Raw genomic sequence first — 25,302 nt, forward strand, 5'->3', positions numbered from 1 at the left:
AGAACTATTACTATAAAACTTCAATCTCCTTCTGTATTTAGCCACCGACGTGAAATAACACACTTGTAATTTATTGTCTCGTGCAAACATATAAAAGTGCAATACTTATAACAATATCTTGACATTACTTTGATAATCGATCTTCGAAATTGTAACACGATTGCACAGAATCGTATTGTAACAAGTGAGAATTCTTGGATCACACCTTCAGTCACTCGCATGGCTAACAATTTTCTCGAATTTTCTCTGAACTCTTCTTCTTCAAACTGAACTCTAAAATCGCAATTTCGATCAGCGTTACGTTGTTTTAAACCTAGAAACAGTGACTTTAAAATTGTGGAATTTACTCCTTACGCGAACTCTTACAACAGCCTACGGGCAATAAAATCTTAAAATCGTAAACTCGAGTTAATCGCAAATTAATCTAAATTAGTCTTGAAGCGAGCGAAATCGGAGAAAACCACAAACGCTGAAATCGAAGCTGCAAAAACGAACAAAATCAAACCTGCCCGCTCGCCGCTACACTTTCATATCTGGCAGCCGGCCAGTCGAATTAGCCTCTTTTCCCTTTGCAGCAACGTTAGACCTGCATTAATGAAACCGTATTCTTGTTCTTTTTTTTCCAGAACTCGGAAATATCCCTCTTCGAGACGAACATTCGTTTCATGGGAAGTCTGCTGGCGTGTTACGCTCTCACCGGGGACGTGATGTTCCGGGATAAGGCGGCTCAGCTCGGCGAACGGATGTTGCCCGCTTTCCAAACGGAAACCGGAATTCCTCATTCCCTCATCAATCTCCATACCGGGGTAAGTTCGGGGATTTCGCGGTTACGATGTCGGCCACGGTGCTGACAACGGCATGTTTTAATGTTAATTATTTCTGACGTGACCGTAGTGGCGAAATTTACGCCTCCCCTGAAATATTCACCGGGGCCAGAAACGAAGGATTAACGACGCCGATTGCCGGTGAAACGTATCGCGGGAAATTTCGCGGGACGGAAACCTGCTGCCGTCAGAACTCTTCAGAGCTCGGAACGTACAGGGAGACGCCTTTTACAGTGATTCCCTTTTGGCGCTTTCGCGTTGCTTGAACTTTGTGTGATTAATGTTGGTGGGATTAGGAGTTTCGCGGGAATTGCGAACTAGGGAAACGCCGAGGTAGATGTTAGGTTCGGTTCGCCAAGTGCTGGTGGTCGAAGTTGAAAGGAGCGTGTGGAGAATGGGAGAGGGGCAAGTTGGCAAGTCGCGAACCAGTGAATTTGGATGGTGGCAAGTGAGAAAGCAGAAATGGAAAATTGGATGTTTGGAATTGGAAATTGACAATTCGAAGCGCGGATACGAATCTTTTGCTGTTAGAAAAGTGAAAAGCGACAATTGAGAGTTGAAGATTCGAGGTTGAGCATTGTTATTCGAATGGTGGAAGTTAAAAATTGAAAGTCGAAAGTTAATCGGTCATTGGATATTTAAAAGCGGGAAAGTAGCAGTGGAAAATTGGAAATTGGTCATTGGAAGATCGTGTGGAAGAAACTAACGATCGAAAATAGATTTAATTTTGAATTTGAGCTGAAATCTAAAGGGTCAACTTTAAATACTGTGTTAACTTTATCAACTATGAGTTGAAAGTTAAGACTAAAATATTGAAATTTCAAAATCAAAAAGTCACAGTTAAAATTTAAAAGTTTGTAAAAAATTAACGAGTGAGATACTGAGAGCCACCAATTAAATATTCCAATTAATAAGTCAGTAGTAATTGTCAATGAACCATTAATAGTCAAACATGAATAACCTTTGCTTAATTAATAATTAGAAATGCAAACTCTTACACTCAAAATTTAACCAAACTTGCCTACATCTGTTAAACTCTCTTTCCTCTCAAAAAATTTCGTCGAAGAAGAACGCAAATCTCACGCTGTACAATCAGATAACAAGAAGAAAGGAAAGATGTGGCACTTACATTTCAATAAATTCGTTTTTCTTTGTTTCATGAATAATCATATATGCCCGCGACAACGAAAAAGAGTCGGAAATATCTTTAGCAAAGGCGGTAACTTCTTGATGGTTTTTTCACACGCATTAGAAACGAGAGAAAAGTACATTCGTTGGTTTAAATGAAACGATTTCAGCAAGTCACGTTCGCCAAAGTGACGAGCCAGAATTAATATGCAAATTCTTAATTGGACGAATAATGGAGCCGCATTATTCCGGTGTTCCATCACTTTGTTCATTTCATTATATTCTTCCAACTTTTTTCCTTACTTTGGTCGTCTTTCTACTTTGGACTTCCTCTTATCATTCTTATATTAGGTTGATCTATATGAATCATCGTTTCCTTAAAATTTAAATTTGGCGCGCTAGCACTGTACATTAAATTTTATCCTATCATGAATTATTATCGAACGCGTCAGAGGAGAAAAAATATGCTGTAAATTATGTATCATATTGGTAATATATTATACATATATTGTACATTATAAAAATGGATGTAATATTAAACATTGTGAAGATTTTATAAAAATGTTAAAACTCCATACGAATTTTTGATTTCATATGAGTTTAAACTTCATATAAAAAAATCACAAGATTATCCTAATTCTCTGGATCTCTTAGGCATTGAATATGCATGATTTATAGAAATTTTCGTCATCTTTAATGTTGGTTTATAATTGATTGCGTATTTAAATTTGGAAAATATATCACGAAAATTCCTGAAAACGTACGAAGATGAAAGTCAGTGTCTGTTCAGTCCAGATAATTTTTTAATTTATAAATTATTTTATAAACGTATGTAAAATACAAAAAAGCTTAGGAAAATTCACAATATCGTCATTTCACGAACATCGTCGTAAATTATTTCTGTAATATTATTTTTTCCCCGAATCTTCAATTTCATATTTCACTATTTCTCCTTGTTTTTTCCAAAACTAGGATTTTCGTCCCACGTTCGGCGTGGCAGTTCAAAGTTTTGACTTTGAAAATCTATTTGTTTTATCTTTAACCTGTAATATTCTAGCTTCACCGGAGTCTTTCCCTCTACGCCCATTTTCGTTGCCCTTCGATCCAATTTTTCCGCACCGAGCGACACGAATACCGGTCCCGACGGCTTTTTCCCATTCTCCCTATGGAGTGCTGTAACACCGTGAAAACCATGGCTCGCGAATTCGGCTGGGAAACTTCGTCACCCTGAATGGAAATCCGGCTGAAACTGTTTTGTTTCACACGACACGAAAAGTGCACTAAATAAATGTCGAAATTAAATTCGATCTCTTCTATGCCAAGCTACCGAAAAATTTCAATCAAGAAAACTATTTCTTTTTTGTTTTTTTTTTTTTTTTTTTGTGAAAATCTAATTTAAGGATGTATCGAGTATGCGTTAAATATACGAGTTTATTTCATTGTTAGCTCTTTTTATCTTAAAAAAATGAATCATTTTGATTGGTTCTTTTTATTCCAAAAAAAAGTGAATGATTTTCTATAGTATACCAAAGAAAAATTTACGTAATTACAATAGTATTACAAATTATCTCTCTGTAACACCATATGAGTTGGAATTTGTATATCCATAACTGTCGATGTTCTTAACATTTTGTTTTACTTGCTTCATCACTGTGCCGTTACATCTTATTAGCATACCATTATTTTCGCACAAAACAATCTTCAACACTTATTTTCTATAACACCTGTCAATAACAATTACTAGTTTCTATTCTACAAATATCCACAATTTCTATAGCACATATTTCTAACAAGCATCAATCTCTAGATCTCAAACTAAAATATCAGACTATGATTAATCACAACTCTTTTCACTCATACAATCAAATTCAAATTCGAATCACTGATAATTCTACTCTCTCGTAATCGAGCAAAACGCACTTAACAATCGTCAATTTCTACATTCCAAATTAAAGTTACAAGACTGAACCAATTGCAAATCAGTTGCCTTATAATCGAACAAAATTCTGAACGGTTAAGTCTAACAAAAGTGTGTAAAACCAACGATACCTTAAAATCACAATAATTCTATCCTATCAGACAACACCGAGATAGAAAGCAGAGTTTCACCGTTAGATTTCCCGGTCGATTTTTCGCGAGGCAATCAGCGATCGTTTCTTTCCATATTCCGACGACCTGCCACTGAAAATTCGATTAAATTTCGCACCGGTAACCGAACGTTTTCATTATTACGGTGGCTGGTGGTAATTTCCGTGGCGTAGGTTAATATTTATCTTCGCTGGCGAATAGAACGAAGCGTGTTCGTTTCGCGAAGCTTTGCAACCATCTCTATAAACACGGTCGGTGGCCGTCTTTGTTATTTCGTTTAATTGGATTCGTTTGATTCGATCGCGGCCGACTTTCGTCGCTGATTCCGCCTATCTTGCAGAAATATTACCTTCCTTCTCTCATTTCTAACTTCGTCTCGGCATTTATCATCACGATGCATAATTAATTTCTCCGATTATCTTTGGGTAATTTTCATTTTTTTAATCACTATCGAATAATTCTAATCATTAAAAGATAGAAAGAATAAAACTCTAAACCTTACCGCCACCATCGAACATAGATTAAAATGGAATTTTCTGGTGAACGCTAGTGCTAGGGTTAAGGATAAATAATAGCGAGGACTAACGGAGACGATGTCTCATTGGGAAATTTTCAGGCGAGCAAGAATTATGGCTGGGCGAGCAGCGGGTGCAGCATCCTCTCCGAAATTGGCACGATGCATCTTGAATTCACCTACCTCAGTGACATCACGGGCAATCCGGTTTTCAAGAGCAAGGTCGAGAACGTGAGGAAAGTGCTGAAGAACCTGGAGAAACCGAAAGGACTCTACCCCAACTATATTCACCCGAAGACTGGGAAATGGGGCCAGCGTGAGTTTTTTTTTTTTTTTTGTTTCATTATTATTTATTCGTCCAGAAAAATTTTTCGTTTACCGTAATATTTGTTCCTTCGAACCAAAAAATTCGTTCCTTTCACATTTTTGCGTATCATTAAAAGTAACGGATATATCACCTTGTAACAGAATTATTTGGGCACCCTGTATATGTACTGAATTCCAATTTCTGTTTCTTTCGTCGTACGTGTCTCTATCTGCGTGTTATTCCTCAAGCAACCCACGCAAGAAACCCAACCACTTAATAACAATAATAAATCTTGGTCATACTTGGTACCCAGCATCCCCCGAGTAATCCCATTGCCGCGTTACTTAAATCATTATCCGCATCAATTCCAGCGGCAACGATCGGTTTGCTGGCAAAAACACCAGGTTAATTATTCTTCTCATGCTACATCGCACCTTCATAAATTTCACACGTACCTAATAAGAGAACTATCTTTCAGAGAACCACCGGTAATTCTCACGGTGGGACGTGAACAAAACGACCAGGCATGCGCGAACACAGTTTCACGATAAAATCATTCACCCCGCGAGCGATCATCAAAACGTATCCTCGATCAATATGAAAGACGGAAAAGGAAAAAATAATCACGGAAACACGAACCACGTGAAAATTATCTGGATCCTTCTCGATGTATATAGTTCAAATGAAAGCTACAAAAATTCAAGAAAGCTATAATTTTCACCATTTCTTTTTATTCTGTTTCGTTCTTTGTGCCATTTCTTTCTTCGTTGAATCAAAAATATCCAGTCGCTATTTAATACGTTTTACATAATTTAATAAAAGGAGGAGATAAAAGATACGAGGAAGCTCAGATATTTTGACATATTTTGAAAAATATGAAAATGCTTGGTAGAGTGTTTCAATCACGAAGAATAATAACGTTACTACTAGTTTCTATCTTGAAAAATGTACATCTTCGTAATTACCTGCGTCAGATTATTAAAATTCTAACGATACTCCCTTTCGTCCGCCAAATTCCGTGGAAATGAACAAAACCGTATTTCCCGAGCTACCAGTCGATCTTCAAACGCACTTCGCCGCACAATACCAAAGAAACAACTCGAACAACAAAGCTAAAAGGTGATGTTTTGATCAGACAAAAAGAATCACAGAGAAAAAGGGGATCAAGTTTAAACGCGTAAAAAGAAGGGAAAAATTCGAGACGTGGAATAACGATGGATGTCGGATGTAAATGTAGCCGATGCTTTATTACTGTAATTTCATTTAATAAATCTTCACGCGTCCGGAGAATTTCGGGCAAAATAGATTTTTAATCTGACGGCTATCAATTATATCGGTGGAATAGTTTCGATGGCGACAGTGGCCGAGCAGAGATGAGAAGAGGGGGGCAACGAGAAGCGAGAAGGTGTCGACCCTGTTCCACAAGCAGCCACCGGTGTCCTCAGTTTCCTTTTGTGCTTCCGTCGCCTTCCGAGGAGAAGGTTACCTCTCATGGCCGGCACTCTTTGCACCGTCTCCCCCGAATATCGCATTTATCATACCGTGCATCCCCTCGGGTGCTAAATCCTCCTCTTCTCCCGTTGTTCCGCCGACTTCGTGCTCCTCCTGTATTTTCCTGTCGCGCGTATGACGATCCCTGACGAATATTTATCATCGTCGTGGAACCGACCATCGCCATCCTTCGCGTTTCTTCTCAAATCCTACGGTTCTATCTTTCCTCTTCGTTTTCTTCCTTTTTTCCCCTCTTCCTCCTTCTTTGTCTTTCCCTTAGTTTTCCTCTTAGTTTTCACTCTGCTTGCTTTTTCGTTTGTATTCTTATCATTGCACGTCTTGCACGTTGCGATTCTTCGTTCGTCCAAGTTCCGGATTCATCCAAGCAACCATTAAATTTACGATTCTATCGATTGGTGAGAAGCGAGAATCACTTTATCGCAAGAACAAGGTTTTGGTCAAATATAAGATGTTTGATATATACGATGTTTCGTCATACATCGTACATCGGATTGGCTTTTTCTTTTTTTGTATACTCGTCTCTATTCGTCTTTCTCATTGGGTCTTCTCGTTCATCCAAGCAGCCATCAAGCTTCGAGTCTCCTTAAATTTATGGTTCTATTGAATGTCGAGCGTCGCGAGGCTACTTCCAAGAGGAAACTTGGGCCAACTAATTACCCGCTCAGCTTGTATTCTACCCTTCTGATATCTGAATGGCCAACGAGCAGCTGCGAATAAGACCCTTCCTTCGAGTATGCTTTTGTATTACGTTCTTTGAACACATTTTCCGATATTGATGGTTTGCGATGCTGCGATCAACGATGGAGGAATGTAGATTAGGTGGACGTAGCACGAAGTTCATATGTTTCGAATATTTGCGATGAGAAATATTTTCAGTGATTCTGTGAGTGAATCATCGAGTAGTTGTCGTTTTTAACCCTAACGCGGTTCTCCAATTTTTTAATTTCTATCTTGTTTCCATTTCGGCGTACAAATTAGGTTTGCTGTATTTGAAGTAAACGTCTATAACGTAGAATTATACGCAACAATGTTTTCATATTTTACTCAAGCTTGAGATATTTTTTAATGCTAGAAGAACACAGTTGGATCGGAAATGACTGAAAGAACACAGAACACAGAATGAAATATGTATCTTTCGTTTCATTTCTATGTCGCTATCACGATTAGCGTAGATCTGTTCATTCATTCGTACGATTTAATAAATCTACAAATTTACATTTCCTATACATGGTTGGTGCAATTTTACCCCAGGATTTGTAAAGTTCAAGTACTACAATTGAGTTCCTCTCAATGACTGGACTTCCTTCGCTGAGACTCCGTTAAAAGCTAAAGAGAATTATTCTGATGTTTCTGCAGTTCTGTTGCAAAGAACGTCTAAAACAGAAAGGAGGACTAAATAAGAGAACAGGGAAGAATAATACGTTTCATCCAGAAGTCTGTTAGTGGTTTGAAAAAGGCTATTTATTTAATAATTTCGTGCTTCAAACGTAGAGACAATGTAGCTCAAGTTGAAAGAAGTATTCGTAGAAATTGGATGATTAGAGAATATTCTAGGATACACGTGAATGACACACGGTTGGATAAGCAGTAATTTTCTATTTAGTACAGTATCCATTTTAAATATCGATTTCCCATTTAATTATTTAATATCTAGTTCGAGAACCTAATTGAAATTTTCCCTCCTAACAAAAGTATTCAATATCTACCTCGAGTATCTAATCGAAATTTCATTTCCTATTATATTATCTGATGTATCTACTGCAAATATCTGATTGAAATCTTATTTCCGAAGAAATTTACTTTTCTGGAACATTAACGAAATGGAAGCTTCTAGATATTATAGTGAATAAAATTACAATGAACAGCATCGAAGATGAATAAAAATAAAGCAGGATATGCATCCAAAACACTTAACCTTCCTCTGTTAAAGTTATCCATCGGATAAAACAGTTCAAACTTCATACATCCCACGAATACGTAGAAACCTGCACCGATCTGCCAATATCGTGCCTCGAATAAAATGTTCGAGGGGAAATAAAAGCAATAAAAAATCCTGCTCATCGAAACCTCATTTAAAAGCGCTTGAACTTTCTCTAATAAAATTAACCATCGAATAAAATATTCGAAACATCGTATTTCCAATAAATGCATAAAAACCCACGGTCTATCGATATCAACCGTCAAATAAAATATTCGTAATGGAATAAAATCAATCAGAATTTCAACACGTTGAAATTTCGTCTAAAAACACTTAGCTTCCCTCTATTTCGATTGCAATCGTCTCCCTCGCGTTTCTCTTGCAGCATGAAGAACAAAAAGGGGTTGCAGGAAAACGAAAAGGCTCGACGCTCGCAGCAGCCACGAACTGCAGAAGAAGAGTCACGAGAGTAAAACCGCCCGAGCTTTTTCTTTGTCCCGTGCCCTCTCTCAGACGAGTTGTCGGAGTAGCCCTCTTCTTCGTGCAAAAACCTCGCGGATATTCGCGTGCAAATGCCAGCCTCCACTATCTTCCGTACCTTCGAGGACCTGTAGAGCTTGAGTGCTCGACCATTTCGCCGTTCGCTGTCGTAATAAAGCACCACTCTTCGAATCGTCGATTTCAACGAACGATTTCCAGCGTAGGTCGTCCCTCGGCGTTATTAATCGCTATCTCCTTTGAAAATCCGATTGCTTTGAACAACGATTATACTGGAGAGTCGCGAAGTCGTTGAATGGCGTTCTGTAACCGTCGAAGGGTATCGGTGTTCGTAAATACGATGAGAAAGCTGCTTCAAAGTAATTGTCTCGTTGACTGAAAGTGGCTGAAAACGCTTTCTTCGCCGGTTTGTCCGCTTCGTTTTCCAGTCGAATGGAAAGCCGCCTCGGTGGAAAGCTGAGAATTATGAAACTGGCTATACAGTCGCGCGGCACGGAGATGTCTTCTTGACTGTTATTAAAATGGAAACCCTGTCGACAGGAATCCAGCGGATTTTCGACGTAGCTTCTTTATCTCGCCGCTTTTGAAACGTGTAATGAGCTTAAGAGGACTCGCGAGATGGATTTTCGAAGTTGTCTTAACGAACTTGCTCTCTGGACTTGACGAATTTATCTGATTATGCCAGACATAGGATATAATTGAATCTCCGCCTTATGGAATTAAATTGCGTATTTCTATTATCTTATTTCTAGCATTCGCTTTAATTGCTTTTTCGAGCATAATCTTTAGAATGTACTGGCTATGATTATTTTAGTACGACAAGTTTTGTAAAGACAGTAATGCGTTTGATCAGTTTCGCCAAAAACGGATGCATTTGTCGCCTGGTTAATTAACAATTCACCGAATCTTAATAAAGAAGAGGCACGAGAGGAATAAATAAGTTTACCATCTTTTTATTTCCGAAATAAAACACAACAATTTTCATTATAAAAATTTGCCAAAATTGCTATATATAAAAATATTAAAAGTGCCAGAAGGGTGGATAACGACAGAAAAAAGATCTGTAAATGATACGACGATGATAGAACGTAAGGAAATTGGGAATATTCCTAGTCGGATTGACGGACGTTTGTTTTCTTGTCGAATCACAGATCACATGTCGTTGGGAGGTCTCGGTGACAGTTTCTACGAGTATCTGTTGAAAGCGTGGATTCAGTCCGGCAAAGAAGACGTCGAAGCCCGACAAATGTACGACGAAGCTATCGCAGCTATAGATCAACACATGATCAAGACATCACAGGGCAAGCTACTCTACGTGTCGGATTTAAAATATGACAGGCTCGAGCATAAAATGGGCCATTTGGCGTGTTTCGCTGGTAAGTTTTGAAACAAACTTCTTTTATTCCTCCGTTTAAGCTAATACCTCTTTCTAAAAAAAAAAGAAGTATTTTTACAAAATTGGCCTGTCTGTCTCCAGGTGGTATGTTTGCATTGGGGGCGAAAACCCAGGAAAACGAACTGTCTGAGAGATACATGACGATAGCCGCTGGTTTGACCAACACGTGCCACGAATCCTACGACAGAAGTTACACGAAACTCGGACCAGAAGCCTTCCACTTTATCGAGGGTAACGAAGCGAAGAGTTTAAAGAACGGCGAAAAATACTACATTCTTCGGCCAGAGGTAAGTTCTATTCGTACAGATTTGAATGAACGTACTTGTTTGTCGATCAGAAGCTACATAAGTAAATAATGGAAACATCGAGGTGCGGAACATATCGATATGAATTTTCTATTGACTCGTTGAATGCTCGTTAAAATGTAATAATTAAACGGTGGAAGATGTTCGTGTTCTTTGTGCATTTAATTTGAATATACTCTTCTCATCGTTTTCGTAATTTTTTAAATCTGTTCAGATTTTTCAACCATTGATTCTTATATGATACAATTTAGATTAAGATCCTGTTTCTCTCGTAATTTGTTTTCCAATTATACACTTGGCTCAACAAGCTGTGCATTGGCTCTAAGGATTTCTTGTTGTTTGATTTACCGTTAATGGCAACATTTTTAAAAAGTAACTCTTCATTAAATGCGTTACTTTCTGCATACGCAATATGTTTCTCGCAGTATTAGAAAATCAAAAAGTTGAACGATACATCCACGAATTTAAGAAACGAAATTTCTATCCTATTCTTGTCTGAAATCTGATAAATGCCAGCTTCAAACACAGCTTCAAGGAATTAAAAAAAAACGATTTCCATTTTGATTAAAAATACAAAATCTACTTTCAAAAACGAGCATCTGTTCGATCCATTTTGTCCGCGAATCTATCATTAAACGAAAAAAAAATCCGTGGACGAGTATGATTCGATGACAAACGAAAAAACGATCAAACGAAGCAGATAGAAACATTTTAGCATTTGTTTCCGGGTGTTTCCACCATCGGTAATGCAAACTGAAATATTCAATCCGTTCTTTTTCGCGTGACTTGCCAGGACAAACACAGGCTGTTCGCCAAATTCCAAGGTAAAATATTTTTCTTTCAGACCTTCGAATCGTACTTCGTGATGTGGCGGCTGACAAAGGATCCGAAATACCGTGAATGGGGCTGGGAAGCTGTTCAAGCGCTCGAGAAATACTGTCGCGTTCCAGGAGGCTTCACTGGACTTCATAATGTTTACTTGGTCGATCCTCCGCAGGACGACGTGCAACAGAGCTACTTCTTCGCCGAGACGCTCAAGGTACCATGATTTCTATCGTTATTCCTTTGATTTCTAGCCAAACTTCTAGCATGCGTTGCAGAATTTGAGAAATATTCTTTACTCACTGTAGCGTTTCATAATATAATTATTCTATAATTAGCCATATTTTAGTCACGAAAAACACTAAGCGAACGTTAATGCATTAGAACGATAACCTTTGTTTTAAAGATAAATGCGATAGGTATTGAATCTCCAATTTATAGATCGCGCTAGGTGAAGATGAACCGAAATGAAAAAAAAATTGTATAACGTGAAATTACATTCTATAGGATTTTATACGAAGAAGAGTATTGTACGATTAATTTATAACATTGCACGATCTGTGTATCCAATGGTGTTAATCAGAAGTGGGAAAAGGAAAATTGTACAGAAGTATCTTGTTACGCGATTATTTCGAAGACATTTGTTTCTCCTATTACATAATTATATGTAATTATTGCAATAGGAAATTGTACAATTTAATAGCAATACAGATTGCTAATTAATTGAAAGTAGCAGTTTAAATTGTTGGTAGTAAAGGACCGGTATTAAATATGTACGACATTATTATCGAGGAATAATATGTAATAAGAAATATAAAGAAAAATAATAATAACAATCGTCGTTTCTGCGACTCAATATAACACATTTATTTTCCACTTGGCAGTTTAAACCTGCTAAGAATCCCAACTAAACGTCGTTAACGTTACTATCGCCACGATATCTCACAATCTGTTCCCATTTTCCTAAACGTTAACGAACGTTTTCTTGGTCGTTACGCCGTTTACGTCGCGTTCACAAATTTTCATTTAATCTTCTGCCGAGAACCGCATGGCCGATGAAACATTTTTCGAGCGTTCGCAACGCGTTTAAAATTGCATTATCCGGGGCGTAGCGTGGCCGCGTCGTTAACTTCCGGTTAAAGGGAGTGAAACGCGAGAATTTTCACACGAGCATTGCAACCGTTGCACAAAAATTAAACGATCAGAGGCAAGAGCAAGGGACCTGCGTCTGGCAATTATCGGTTAGAACGACGACTACGCTAAGAAGTTAATCGACTTGTTAACAGTTTGCTTGATTGCTACTTCGAATTTCTCGAGACTCGTTGGCTCTCGGAAAAATCTCATTAGCTGGTTGTTATTTCAAAGCGACGCGTTTTAAATACTTTATAATTGTAAATTATAACCATAGAGCGTAGATGAATAGAAATCTGAGATTATCATTAACATTTATACTAACTGACACTGGTGTGTAAAGATTATTTCTGGAAAACGAGTAAAATCGTTATTAGTTTAGTATACAGTTTTCTAAAACTATGAATTGTAAATTACATTAACGAAGTCAATGATAAATTATTCTAGGCGCGTACTAGTTTTATTTTCTACGTGGAGGGAATGTTAGAAGCTAGACAGAGAAATAGGATTAATATCTGCAATAAACGATACTCCTCGATTGAGTCTCGAGAAAGAGCATCCGAGTGCTATTAAAGCCTCAATGGTTACGATCCATATATCTCTTAATCGTTCGTTAGTGTTTTACATGTACTATTAAATTATATGAAATTACGTATAATACAAGCCTAAAAAATAATAAGAGAAAAAATGTACCAGCATTTATAAACATATAATAGCTGATTAATTATCAAATATTAAAATTAATAACTTGATTCTTTTAACGATCGTATCAAAGAGAATGGTCAAATTAAAAATCTAAAAGCAAACTAACGCATTCGCTGCTGCTAAAATATGGCTATTCCCTCGTTTTTATCGAAGATATATTTAACCAATACTATTTATCTTACTTTGCTTGCCTTTCTAAGCCTTCTTATTTAAACACGCGAGAACAAAAACTCAACAGTTGCATCTAGTCATTACTGAAAGTCTAACGGTTAACTTTTAGACAATTAGCGCGCCGCGTTACGTACAAAACGAAATAATTAGATTACGGATTTTTATACAAATTTACGTTTCCATGAACACAGGTAAATGGAAGTTAAACAGAGATTCATTTCACCCACTAAATGTTATAACGTGTACTTCACTTTGGATACTTGGTATACTTTTCCACGTTATATGCATTCTGTACTTTTTTACATTTTTCATACATACAGATTTTTCGCGAATATACCTAACATGCAAACTTTCTAAACTCGCAATTATGCATAAATATTGAATATAAAAATCTGTAGTCCAATACTTGGTAATAGCTAATAATAAATACATGCACAAGCCAGCAGGATATAATCGTTAAGTGTACGTTCTTGTCTATTTCAGTACCTCTACCTGCTGTTCAGCGACGATGATCTCATAAATCTGAACGACTGGGTGTTCAACTCCGAGGCTCACGTGCTTCCCATCAGGGGCAACCCCCTGTACCGGGCGTCTCCCTCTTTATAATTCAAAGGAAACTCTCACACCTGGAAGAAAACGGCACACCGACGACACAGCAAGATCGTTCTAACAGCTCGAAACAATCGGAAGTCGTCCGCTGTGCACCAGGAAGGGAGAGAGCGACAACGTGAGAGATGAACAAGAAGAGAGAATAACTCGGAACTACAAGAAACAAGAAAGAGAAGAAAAAGCAACGCAAAAATTCAACAGTGTACGCGATAAGAAAATACGAGGAAAAATAGAACAGTGAACAAGTTTCTGGATTTAGAAGGTAAAAAAAGAAAGAAAAAAAAAAGAAAAGGAAAAGAGAAAAGAAAGGGAAAAAGGAACAAATCAAGGAACGCGTTATTACCTGTGAAAAATTATAGACAGATCGATGAACAGTGAAAATAATAGGAAAATGGAGAGAGACTGGAGAGGCGAGACGACGACGTGGATATTCAGCTCGCAAAAGCCACGTGTCGCCGCGGTGAATACAATTAAAAATAATTATTTTAGGTAAAACGAGATATAATAGGGGACAGGGAGAACGTGGAGAAGATGATAACGAACGTTATTTAAGCGACAAACTATACAGATGAAGAATTACACGGAGACACACACACACACATACACACAGAGTACGTTTGTAAATAGCGAAAAAAAGAAGGAATGTGTGAACAAAACTATATAATAGATGGTGCGAGAAAGAGAGAGTGAAAGAAGCGAGAGACGAGAGAATAAGGGAGACGTATGCTTGAGCGAAAGAGACAATTTGAAATAGAGAAAGAATGCGTGTATGCGTGTGAGAGAGGCAGAAACTAGAATGAAAATTTAATCGTTTGCCTGAATGCTTGACCCATTTTCTTTTTTCGCCTGCGACATAAAAATGGTCTAGGCAACCGAACCTATTTCAAGGAAGATCCGAATACCGAACGTTCCAGTCGGATCTCTTGGTGATTATAGCGAAACTGTTCAATCGGTGTTTCTCTTTTCCTTCTTCCTTCTGTTCGAGCTTTTTTAAAAACGTGGCGCTCTAACGTCCGAGAGGTAAAAATTAAAAAAAAAGAAAAAAAAAGCGAAAAATTATAAAATTCTCTGACAAATAACGAAAATGATTATTTGCTAAATAATTAGTCGATGTAATTGGTTTGGGAATTCGTATTTTATGGGAAAGCATTTAGATCGAAATAGGTAATTATTTAACAAGAAAATTTCGTATGCCTATGTTAAGAACGTTTGAAAAAAAAAAGAAAGAAAAAGACACCAGTCCTCCAAGAAGATCGATCAGTGGATCTATAAGTTATTCTTATTTTAATTAACAATTATATCGATCGCTGATCGATCTCGCCACTTTTCAGACTTCACCAACACGAGACCTTCTTCGCGGCTTTTTCTATCTTTTTCTACTTTTTGAATAAACGACACACTGCGCCTCGATCGTCTCGGTGGCAGAAAGCGCCGATGGAAATTCGTTCGATCCGGTCGCGCTACGTATTTGATGCGACGATTTCGTTTTAATTTTTAACCGGCTACGCGAGTGTTTTATAGAAATCAAAGTGCACGGAATTATTAATAAATCGCTATTTGTCTTTGTTTAGAAATTTTAATATATTGAATTACGAACGAAGGGTAACTCTCGTTTCTCTTTAAACAAACTGTTGTCATAATTCATGAAAACATGAAATAAAATCAAAAGACGACATTAGTATTTTTACATTTTATACCGTGTGAATCCATTTATGCTTGAAAAGAATATTTTATTGGAATACCGGAGTTTCATTGCTTGAAATAACGCAGTTATTGAAATTTGGAAATCTCCTTAGAAATACGAGTGCAGAGTTTACAGAAGCTGGAGCATAAATGGGTTACGTTTAAAAGTTCCTTACATATCCTTTTGTTTCTGCGTCGCGTTCGGCTGAATTTTAAGGCGAATCGCCAAGTGCTTCCATGTAACTGGCTGGAGAAAATTTCGAAGAAGTTTCAGCCGAAACTTTTCTATGGAATTCGTAGTTTGAATCTTTATGGGCGTAATATGGAAAAGGAATAAGCGTACGAGGAAACGTAAGGAAAGATTTTACGATTTTCGAGCGTGTTTAACGGCGATGTGAAGCACAAGAGCAAAAGCGTCGGCTACTTGTGCGAATTACAATGGTATTGATGGAAGAACAGGCTTGGTTTATTTCACGTATTTTACATATTTATACGTTTGATATCTTCCTATTATTTTTACCATCGCTAAGATTCCTTACGAAAAATTTCTTAAGTGCTGCAAATTATTTCCGTAAAATACGAAAAATTCAATGAATTAGTAGATTTATCATAAAACACATCTAGAATATTAACAAAGCACTAATAGATTATTTTAATAAGTATCTAAATATTTTAACGCTATTGATTTTAAAATTTATCTTAAGATTCTACTTCTATCTTAGTAAGGAAATATATATTCGATGTGAATTCTTTCATCGATCCAACGAACGGTTCTCAAAAAAGTCAATTATCCATCAAGGAAATTAGAAAAAGAGCAATCTTCAAAATACGAAATTTAAACCATCCATCCATTTAACGAAACAATCAGTTTTCGTTTCTTTGACAAGTTATATTGCCTGAAAAAATCAAAAACCATCCCCCAGTACAATCTTCATCACGATGAATATCAACTAGAGGGTTGCCCTTCGGACAACGAAATATAATTATTATTAATATTATGCAAAGATGAGAAATTGGCTGGCAAAAGATTCGATTTTTCTTTCTTCTTGATAAACCAGCAGGAATTTTCTACCGTTTTCAACAAAATCTTCGATGTAAAATTCAAACATGAAAGACGCGCATTAGCAACGATTCTTTCATATTTGTCCAAACTTCAGAGATTTTTTAACGATAGAGAATCCTAATCGAATCGTCAATTATCACGATATAGAACACGATCACCATCTTTCGTTCTTGCGTCCTTTGCATAGACAACTTCTCAACTTTGTACAATAGAAAAATTCAAAACCACTGGACTGGAGATGTTTACACAGATTCGTATTTTTATGAACGCAAAGAAACGAAAGACAATATTTGATTCACCCACTTAATATTATCTTTAATCGAAAATCGAAAGCTTCTGCGTTGTTACTGTACATTAAACGCGATTGAGAAACAAATGTGGTACACGTTCTTCGAATTGCGGGATTAAAATAAAAATTCGAGTTATGTCTCGGATATTTTTTATATTTTTCCGCGTTGCGTGCATTTTTGCACCATTGAATTTCCCCGAAGCACGTAAACATCCGCAGTCTAGCGATCACCGTTGCATCGATTCTCGCGTTCGACAGCATCATCCATCGAATGTTCGTCTCGTGGAAGGCTTTCGGCCATCGAGCTGCCGGAATCAACGTGCAGCCCCTGATCAGTAGTTTCCGGTGCAAACGTAACCTCACGAGACTCATATTTTTTCCTTGTGTGTGTTAAATAAATCAAAAATCGCGAGCCAAATTCCTACGTCGTATCCATCATTGACCCTATGCAGAGAAGACTGGATCATTGTCGACGCGATTGTCGAATATTTTATTCTACTGAAACTTCGATAAATGTAGCTTCTCCACTCGTCTATGACAATCGAATTTACTTAAAAAGTAAAACCGTCAAACCTTCAAAAACTTAGAATAATACTGTCGCTTTCAGTCAAAATATCCCACGTAGCACTTTTTCATTTTTCAAGATAGGCTAAAGTATTTGAAACTTTTACCCGTGTTTCTTACCTTGCGTGTAAAGTTACGTTATACAGGCTGTAGCGATACGATGACTAAATATTTCAAATTGATCGAAGAGAATGATATAGTTCGAGCTTTTCTAGGTTTTAAATAGCAGATGGGAGATTTTGATCAAGGAGGACAGAATAATCATCGAGTCCACATCGATCGTCTCTATAAATTGTAAATTAGAAAAAATTGATATCACAAACGTTGTTCTTTTTTATTTTTATCTTCAAATTCGCTATCAACCATGTCACTCCATTGCGATAAATAAACTTACCGGAGTCTCCTATTCGTTTCCTAAAAATCGAACTGCTACCGTACGCTTCTGCGTTGTACAATAAAAAAGAAATTCGGAAAAACTAGAGTTGGTCAAGCTAACTTAACTGGCAGCTTCGCGTAATCGTAATTTAGAAAGAGACAAACGTGAAACACGTACGTGAGACGGAATTGATTCAGCCTTCGTTGTCAGAGGGTTAAACGATCGACAGAAGGATGAGTCGCGCGCGATTTTCAACGAAAGGGGAAAAGCGTAAAAGCGACGCGCGAAATCAGTCGCGCGTGGTAGTTTAGTAAACGATGTAGCAACCGATAAACTAGCGTGTATATAGATGAAAAGATTTCAAAAGAGAAAAGTAAAAAAAGAAAGTCATATTCTATAGGAGGTACGAGGCGTAGAAACAGAGTTATATAGAGGTTACTGGATGTGTAATTGTATAGGCTTTGCAACGAACGTGCGCAAGAAAAGAGAGAGAAAGAGAGGATATGTGTGCGTGAGAGTGGAGGTACGCGAGAGATATTGTAAATTCGAGTTGTCAAGACGCGTTTCGAGTTCGAGTCGGATGCGTTCCCATATTGCGAAGCTGCGTTCCATTACGAATAACGAGCAGCGTTCTTGGAAAGATAAAGATAACTTTACGAAATGTAAAAATTAGTTTTGTTCCTTTTCGTCATTTTTGTAGATTTATAAGTTTCAGAGATTTTAATCGGCGACAATAAGAATTAAAGTATGTTGGTTATTTAAAGGTATAAGAAATAGATTACCGTGATATCTTTTTAGAAAAATCCCTTGGTTTTCGTAATTTTTGTAGGTTTCTAAATTAACCAAATACTTCGAAAGTACAAAAACCTAGACCGTCGTAGTATTTCATAAAGATTAATGGGTGGATCTTTTACAGGGAGCTTTTTTAGGATGATCAAATTTTGAACAATTATTTCTCAACGATTAATTGATAACGCATGACGAAACTTCGGATTTCGAGAATTTGAGACAGATATGAATTAAGGAAACGATATTTGAAATTGCAAAACCAAAAATGGAAATCATCGATTCCTGACGAAGAAGATTTATACCATCGCTTATGAATGTCTGAAGCTCTTCTGCAACTCGATGTACGAAGATCTTCGAAGTTTAAAACACTGCCTGACTCAAACCACCGACATTATGTGAGCGATTTTCGTCCTCTTCTTTCAGGAATCACGCGAATATTCTTATACGGTTTAACAAAACGATTGTCGAAAGGGAAACTATAGAACGTATTTTTATAACAAGAAAAGAAAGAACGCAACAAAAGAGTGGGATATCAAACGATCGAATCAACAAATCTTTTTTCCCAAGTATCGACTGTCGTTTTTCGCAATTAAACGCAGCAGAAGGGACAGGAAATATCGAAGAAATACGTGTCCTTGATGGAGGACCGATCTCGTGGAATTTCCCGCATCCGCTTTCCAAACAATCAGCGAGTCGATGACTAAGACGGCCAGAAAGTTACTTAATATATTATAACATAATGATACTTTACGCCTCTTGCCTTTTTCGTTCCTCGGGCTTGGATGGCCGCTCGGAAATTCACTGTTTCGAGCGTTCATCCTTGGAACAGAAGCAAGACACCATATAGAATGTATACACTCAACTATACGGAAGCACATGCGTATGTTTCTCGTACAAGGTGGAAGCGAAATGCTTAAATACGAGAACTGACAAAGAAACAAATGAAACGAGCAGGTGTTTCGATTGTAATTTCTCGTACGTTGTGTGTTTCTAAGAGATTCATTGATCCTTGACACAGTTACGATTATCATTCGTTCATGGACGTTCATTGTTACTGACGTGTTTTGAAGCGATCTGTTCAAAATAATTCATTCGTCGATTCTTCGTTTCGTTTTGAAATGGAAGCTTTCGTCGGGAAGCTTCGTTCAATCCGAATACGAAGAAAGAGATATTTTTAGAAGATGTTTGCGATTTTCATCCGAAATAGACACTTGTAATTATTTATTACGAATTTAAATGTATATAATTATTAAAGAATCGTGTTACTTTGAACATATTTGTCGTTATTATTTATGACAATGTAGGAAAGAACAACGAATACCATCGAAATTTCATTTGTCAAGGAAAAATCGTTTCGACGACGTGGTAACAACGGACAGACCGAGAAAACTTCAGTGTCTTCTAACGCGTGGAACCAGCTCATTCGGAATTGGACGAGCAAGCGATCTTCGTTTTCCTCCCTTTCCGTAGGAACAAATCGATCGAATAAAACAATTCTATTTTGCTGCTGATATTATATACTTACACGAGCAAAGAAATAAAACGACAGAGGGAAACCGTTAGGTCGTTGTCCTGTGTAAAGAAAAAAAAACAAATTGTTATTTATAATAGTAACGAAAAGATTGTCGCTGATCTAACATAGCGACGACGATGAACGAGGATAGATTCGACGGTGGTGAAGATAGTAATAAACGATAATTAGCCTATACATATATTTGTGAATAGATATTTAATAATTTATTGTTAACTAGAGTATTTTATTTGAAGGATTTTCATTACACGGGGTTTCGGGTACCAATAATATCGTTTCTTACGCCAGAGAAAAAAGGGGTTCAAAAAAAAAGAGACAGAGCGAGAGAGAGAGAGAGAGAGAGATTGTGTGAAAGCGATTATGCGAGTGAAGAAAAAAAATAATGAGATTAAAATGGGCGACAATTTCTACGTGCGCTTTTGTCAAAGAATCGAGAGAGAGAGAGAGAGAGATAGCGAAGAAAAGATAGAAAACAGTTTCTTAGCTTTACTTACCTAATTTTTGTAAGCAGAGCGACAGCGGACAGACGCCGGTAAGGGGAAAAATAAAATGGTGTAAAAGAAAACAAATTATATATATTATATATTTATCGTTGGTCGAAGAACGGAGAGAGGAGAATGGGTTAACGAGAGGAAAAAAAACAATAGAATAAAATGTAAAACGATGAGCGCGTCGCGCGCCAGCATTCGACGCGAACTATAATTATACTTGTAAATACAGTACACGATTTAGTGATAATACGGGGGTTTTACTTTTAACAGCTTTATGTGATTATTACTTTGTCATGATCAATGAAATAAATAAATGATGATAATACTTTAATCTATATTTCGTTAATAATCGTTCCCTTACCTTTCGACATCTTTTTAAACTTCTCACTTCAATTTCGATTCAAATGCGAATTTACTTTCATTCTCGAGATCTCTACGTTCAGATTTTTTAACAAAGATGGCAAAGTTAGATTCTTATACGTATCTATCGAAATTCTGACCCTCTTTATTTTATCTGTAAATCCTCGTGTGTCTTTTTCTTTTTAATTCACGTATAAAATATGTCACATTCTTCGATCTTCTTTAAAATATCAATCAATAAGACAACGTGCATTCTTTTGTACGAAATTCCTAACTAACGTCACGAAACAGGTGCAAACGAGAAAAATCGATTATCTAACAAAATTTATACAGGCGAAAGAATCGAACGTGAGACAAGGTCGGATGATTACATATTGTACATAAGCTGCATATATCAGGGAATAGCTATTGGGAATTTCGATGGTAAGTAGAATTATTGTTCAATAATGCAAATCAGGCGCAGCTGCTTCATGTGCTAATTAGGTCCATGGGGGATGGAGAATGTCCATCGACATCGAAGTAACAAATCCCTTTGATGGCCGGCTGAATCCTCCTAATGGTCATGCCGCCGGCTACTGTTAATAACCAATCAGAAATGACCCGTGTACGAAACACGTTGCTCGGTTAATTGTTAGTCGATTCGAAATTCGTATACGACATTAGGTTGCCATGAATTGGACACATTGCTAGAAGCCACGTTATATTTTCAAATATTTCGTACGCTATAAGCGGAACGATGAACATACTTGTGTATTTTATATAAATTTCATTTCTATGCTTACTAAAAATACATCAAGAGCCTTATTTTATTTTAGCATAATTATCGAAGTAATAATGAGAACGATACGTACACTAACATAGCAAATTCAATTCGATAGCGCTTAAGCGAAATACGTCCATTAGCTGGAATGCAAATTAATCTATTAAAGACCGACATAATACGTAATGAAGTAATGCATAGGATTTATATAAATGCAACGTTATCGTAGAAGGCATATAGAATATAATTTACATATGAAAAAGTTTAAGAAAATTGTTTAACACGATGCTATAAGTAGCTCAATTTTTTCGCAACTTCGCAAGATGACGACGAGGAAAGAAGAAATGGCTAAACGAATCTTTACAACTCTCTTCCACAACCTCTATGTTAAAAAGTAGGATGGATAAAATATTTAACATGTCTATACACTGTAAGTTTCATTTTACTTACTATTGATTGTATCGACTACCGTATCTCATTGATTAAATTGATTTTATATTCCTTGTTAATTTAAAAGAAATCGAAATGCGTACGAAATGTATGAGATGTTACCATAATATGCAAAAGTACACAAAATATCGAAAATTATACTATCTAGACGTTGAAAAAGATTTCTACTCGAATAGTAATCTTAAAAATATGAGTTTGCGTAAAAATTCGCAACGTATCTATAACAATAATCAATTGCAAAATTTCACCCTAAAGTAGAACACTCCAGCAAATTACAATCTCTTAACTGTCAATAAAACAGACAAAACCTGCTCGCAGAGCCATAAACCCGGCTCATATATCGTGTTGCAAATTCAACTATAGTTGCAATCTTCCATCTCGCACCTGAACCAGCCTAACCTGAAGCAGTCTTGAAAGAAGACAAGCGTAAAAAAAGTTCAAAGGTCGTCATCGATGCAGCGTAACGGACTCGGCATTTACCCTAAAGGGTAACAAGGGGGTTCGACTTGTTCGTATTTCAGCCACTTCACCACGCACAAGGTTTCCGTTCCCGCCTCCGCGTACAACCTCCGGTTGATCGCCTCTCCGACGAGGATACAAAAATATCGTGAATCCTCGACGACACGCGAAGACGACGAGCGGTCGCGTAGAAGGGGAAGAGTTCGTCGACGACGACACCGACGTCGGTGTCAGTGGAGTAGGCGGCAGAGGAGGAAGAGGCGGAGGCGGACGGAGGAGACGACCGGGACAGAGGATTAGAGAGTGAACCAGTCGCCCTCCTGCCTTTCGTTTCTCCATCGTTCAAACAGCGCTCCAGACATTAACTCCAACGTGTGCATAGACATGTCTCGCCCGTAGAAACGTTGAAACCTCGTGGATCTTCCTCCTCGAGCAAGTGCACCGTGTCTACTCTACGCGTCCTGGGATAACGAAGTGTCTCACAGCAAAGTTTCCCCGTGACAAGGGGGATTGGCTGTTCGAGGTTCGCGGGCAAACAACAACTCGACAGTTCCAAGTGCGTGGCGACGTTCGTTTGGGTTGGACCGTTTTTAACACACAGGACGAATTCCGTCTTCTTTAGTTAAAATCTACCGCAGTGATTCGTGAAAGTTTTCGGATATTTAGCATAAAAGATTTTCATGAATATATAGCGTGTCATGTACTGTACGTATATTTTAAAAGTGTCTCAGTTCAGTTAAAGTAGTTCACTTTTGCGTTGGAATTGATAAACGCAAATAAAAATCAAAGGGGAATTTCGAGGAAAGGAGAAATACGTCGAATCGGTCATTTAAATAATTTTGTGAAGTTTCCGATAAATCGTACTTCCGAGCCGCTAAATCGAAGTGTCGCGCCTTTCAACTAAGAGGGACAGAATTGTTCTCCGGTATCGGAGGGTTGGTTCGATTCTGTCAGGGTTTTAATCGCATTTGCTCGGTCGCTGGTGAACGAACGCGCCACGTGTAGCGTTTCTTTGCATTCTGTGTGTCTTCTTTCAAAATTAAGTACGTACATCGCGTTGTTGTCAACGGACCACGGATGTCCATGCAAATTCTGACTTTTACGAAAAATAACAAATACTCCGTCTGATAATTTTTCTGACAAATACCGAGTACTTTGTACATTTCCTATACTTTTTCATTTGTCTGGCTGAAAATCATTCTGGTGTGTAAGTCAAGGTTTTGAAAATTTGAATTTAGCCAGGCATCCTTACAAGTATCATCGTCTGCCTTTAGTTTCGTAGTCAATTAAAATAACTTTATTCCCCGTCCATATTACGTTTTAATTTACGTTGCTTTTTATAAATTTTCATTACGCGGGTGAAAACATAAAACTTCTTATAATATCAAACATGAAACGCTATCTCGTGAAAAGTAGCAACTGACTTGCATCACAATTACGCGCGTTCTCTACACGTTTACCTCGTCAAATTTTCCACGTGAGCGCATTAAGATCCGTAGTTTGTTAATCAGCGCAATCGAGATAAGAATCGAAACTTCGAACTAGCGTTCTCGATCGAATAAGATCGTCGCATAGTTTCAAGAAACGCGTCGTTCGAACAAGACAGATTCGAAAGGTGTCGAATGCTTTCGAAGGAATTTCTGTGAATGGTTCGGTACCGGAAGAGGAAGGGAAACTGTGCTGATTGGCCGGCAGACTGTCAGCGATTTGAATCCCGCAACCGGAACGTCGCGTTCCTCAGCTCGCGTTTTTCTTTTTTCTCCAGTTTCCCCCTTCCTCAACGTGGTCGGTGCTATTATTGCTGTGCTGCCTAAATATAGGTGAGAGCGTACGCTTGACGCAAATCGAAAACAGAACTTGTAAACGTACGTTCGTCTTTTTATTTCGCCTCGGACGCGAGTCGCCGCCGGGCTTTTATCCTCCTGCCCCAGTGTTTCGAAAACGATCGACGCGATGAAGGCGCCGATACATTGGATACTGGTCCTGTTCTGCGCTCTCGGTGAGTAACACGCTCCCCTTTTCTATCGATTATCGCGACAAATAAAAATACGATACTTGAACATATCGTCCGAGCTTCTTTGTTCCATGACACTAGCTGAGCTAGATTTTTTCATTGATATAATTATACGAAGGTATTGATGAATCGATCAACTACGTTTCTTGTAAATTTCTCTATCTAATCGTTAGTCAGATTAGGTGGAAAATTTTATCTGGCTTCCTTCAATATAAAATGGTACAAAGGTGGTAATTTATTTAGAAAGGAAGTTTATTCATTGCGCGATGATTCGTCAATTAATAACGTTAGTGAATTGACAAGCATTAGATTAGGTATCGTTAGGTAAGTTATGGATTGTTATAAACTTCTTGTTTAACGTTTTCTTCACTTTTCATTTGATGAAGTTGATTAACGGCTTCTAAATGGTTCGTTCAGAAATTGGTGGCGAGGCAAAGTTCAACGAGACATAGTTCTAATTCGCCGATTTAAAATGAAACTGTAATAAAAGAACGTCGTGTAGAGCTGCTTTAACGAAGGCAGCGTCTAGAAAAACAGTCGATATT

The 25,302-nt window shown here is 37.6% G+C and overlaps 2 protein-coding genes across 4 annotated transcripts in view; both read left to right on the top strand.

Annotated features, from left to right (window-relative positions):
* The first annotated feature begins 627 nt into the window (after window positions 1-627).
* On the top strand, window positions 628-21,045 carry LOC117164862 (alpha-Mannosidase class I a). Its single transcript, XM_076621097.1, has 6 exons — window positions 628-806; window positions 4,657-4,870; window positions 9,941-10,165; window positions 10,267-10,472; window positions 11,335-11,529; window positions 13,803-21,045. Exons 1-6 carry the CDS (start codon window positions 666-668, stop codon window positions 13,923-13,925), a joined length of 1,104 nt encoding a protein of 367 aa, XP_076477212.1. The 5' UTR covers window positions 628-665; the 3' UTR covers window positions 13,926-21,045.
* A 1,950-nt stretch (window positions 21,046-22,995) lies between these two features.
* Window positions 22,996-25,302, top strand: part of LOC117164778 (xaa-Pro aminopeptidase 1) — a 46,371-nt gene continuing 44,064 nt past the window's right edge. The window contains exons 1-2 of one of the 3 annotated variants that reach the window (XM_033348110.2): window positions 22,996-23,448; window positions 24,509-24,742. In XM_033348110.2, coding sequence (XP_033204001.2) covers window positions 24,697-24,742 — 46 coding nt within the window. In that variant the 5' untranslated portion in view covers window positions 22,996-23,448; window positions 24,509-24,696. Of the gene's footprint in view, window positions 24,743-25,302 lie in introns of all 3 variants that reach the window. The other 2 variants (XM_076620738.1, XM_033348111.2) reach the window with 2 other exon arrangements.

This window comes from Bombus vancouverensis, chromosome 8 (assembly GCF_051014615.1).
Source record: "Bombus vancouverensis nearcticus chromosome 8, iyBomVanc1_principal, whole genome shotgun sequence".
Classification (NCBI taxonomy): Eukaryota; Metazoa; Arthropoda; class Insecta; order Hymenoptera; family Apidae; genus Bombus; species Bombus vancouverensis.

Excerpts from the sequence above, each read along its gene's own strand:
- LOC117164862 (XM_076621097.1), top strand. The coding sequence starts at position 666 with ATGGGAAGTCTGCTGGCGTGTTACGCTCTCACCGGGGACGTGATGTTC. Across the intron at positions 807-4,656 it reads TCATCAATCTCCATACCGGG|GCGAGCAAGAATTATGGCTG; the intron begins GTAAGTTCGGGG and ends GGAAATTTTCAG. Across the intron at positions 11,530-13,802 it reads TCTTCGCCGAGACGCTCAAG|TACCTCTACCTGCTGTTCAG; the intron begins GTACCATGATTT and ends TGTCTATTTCAG.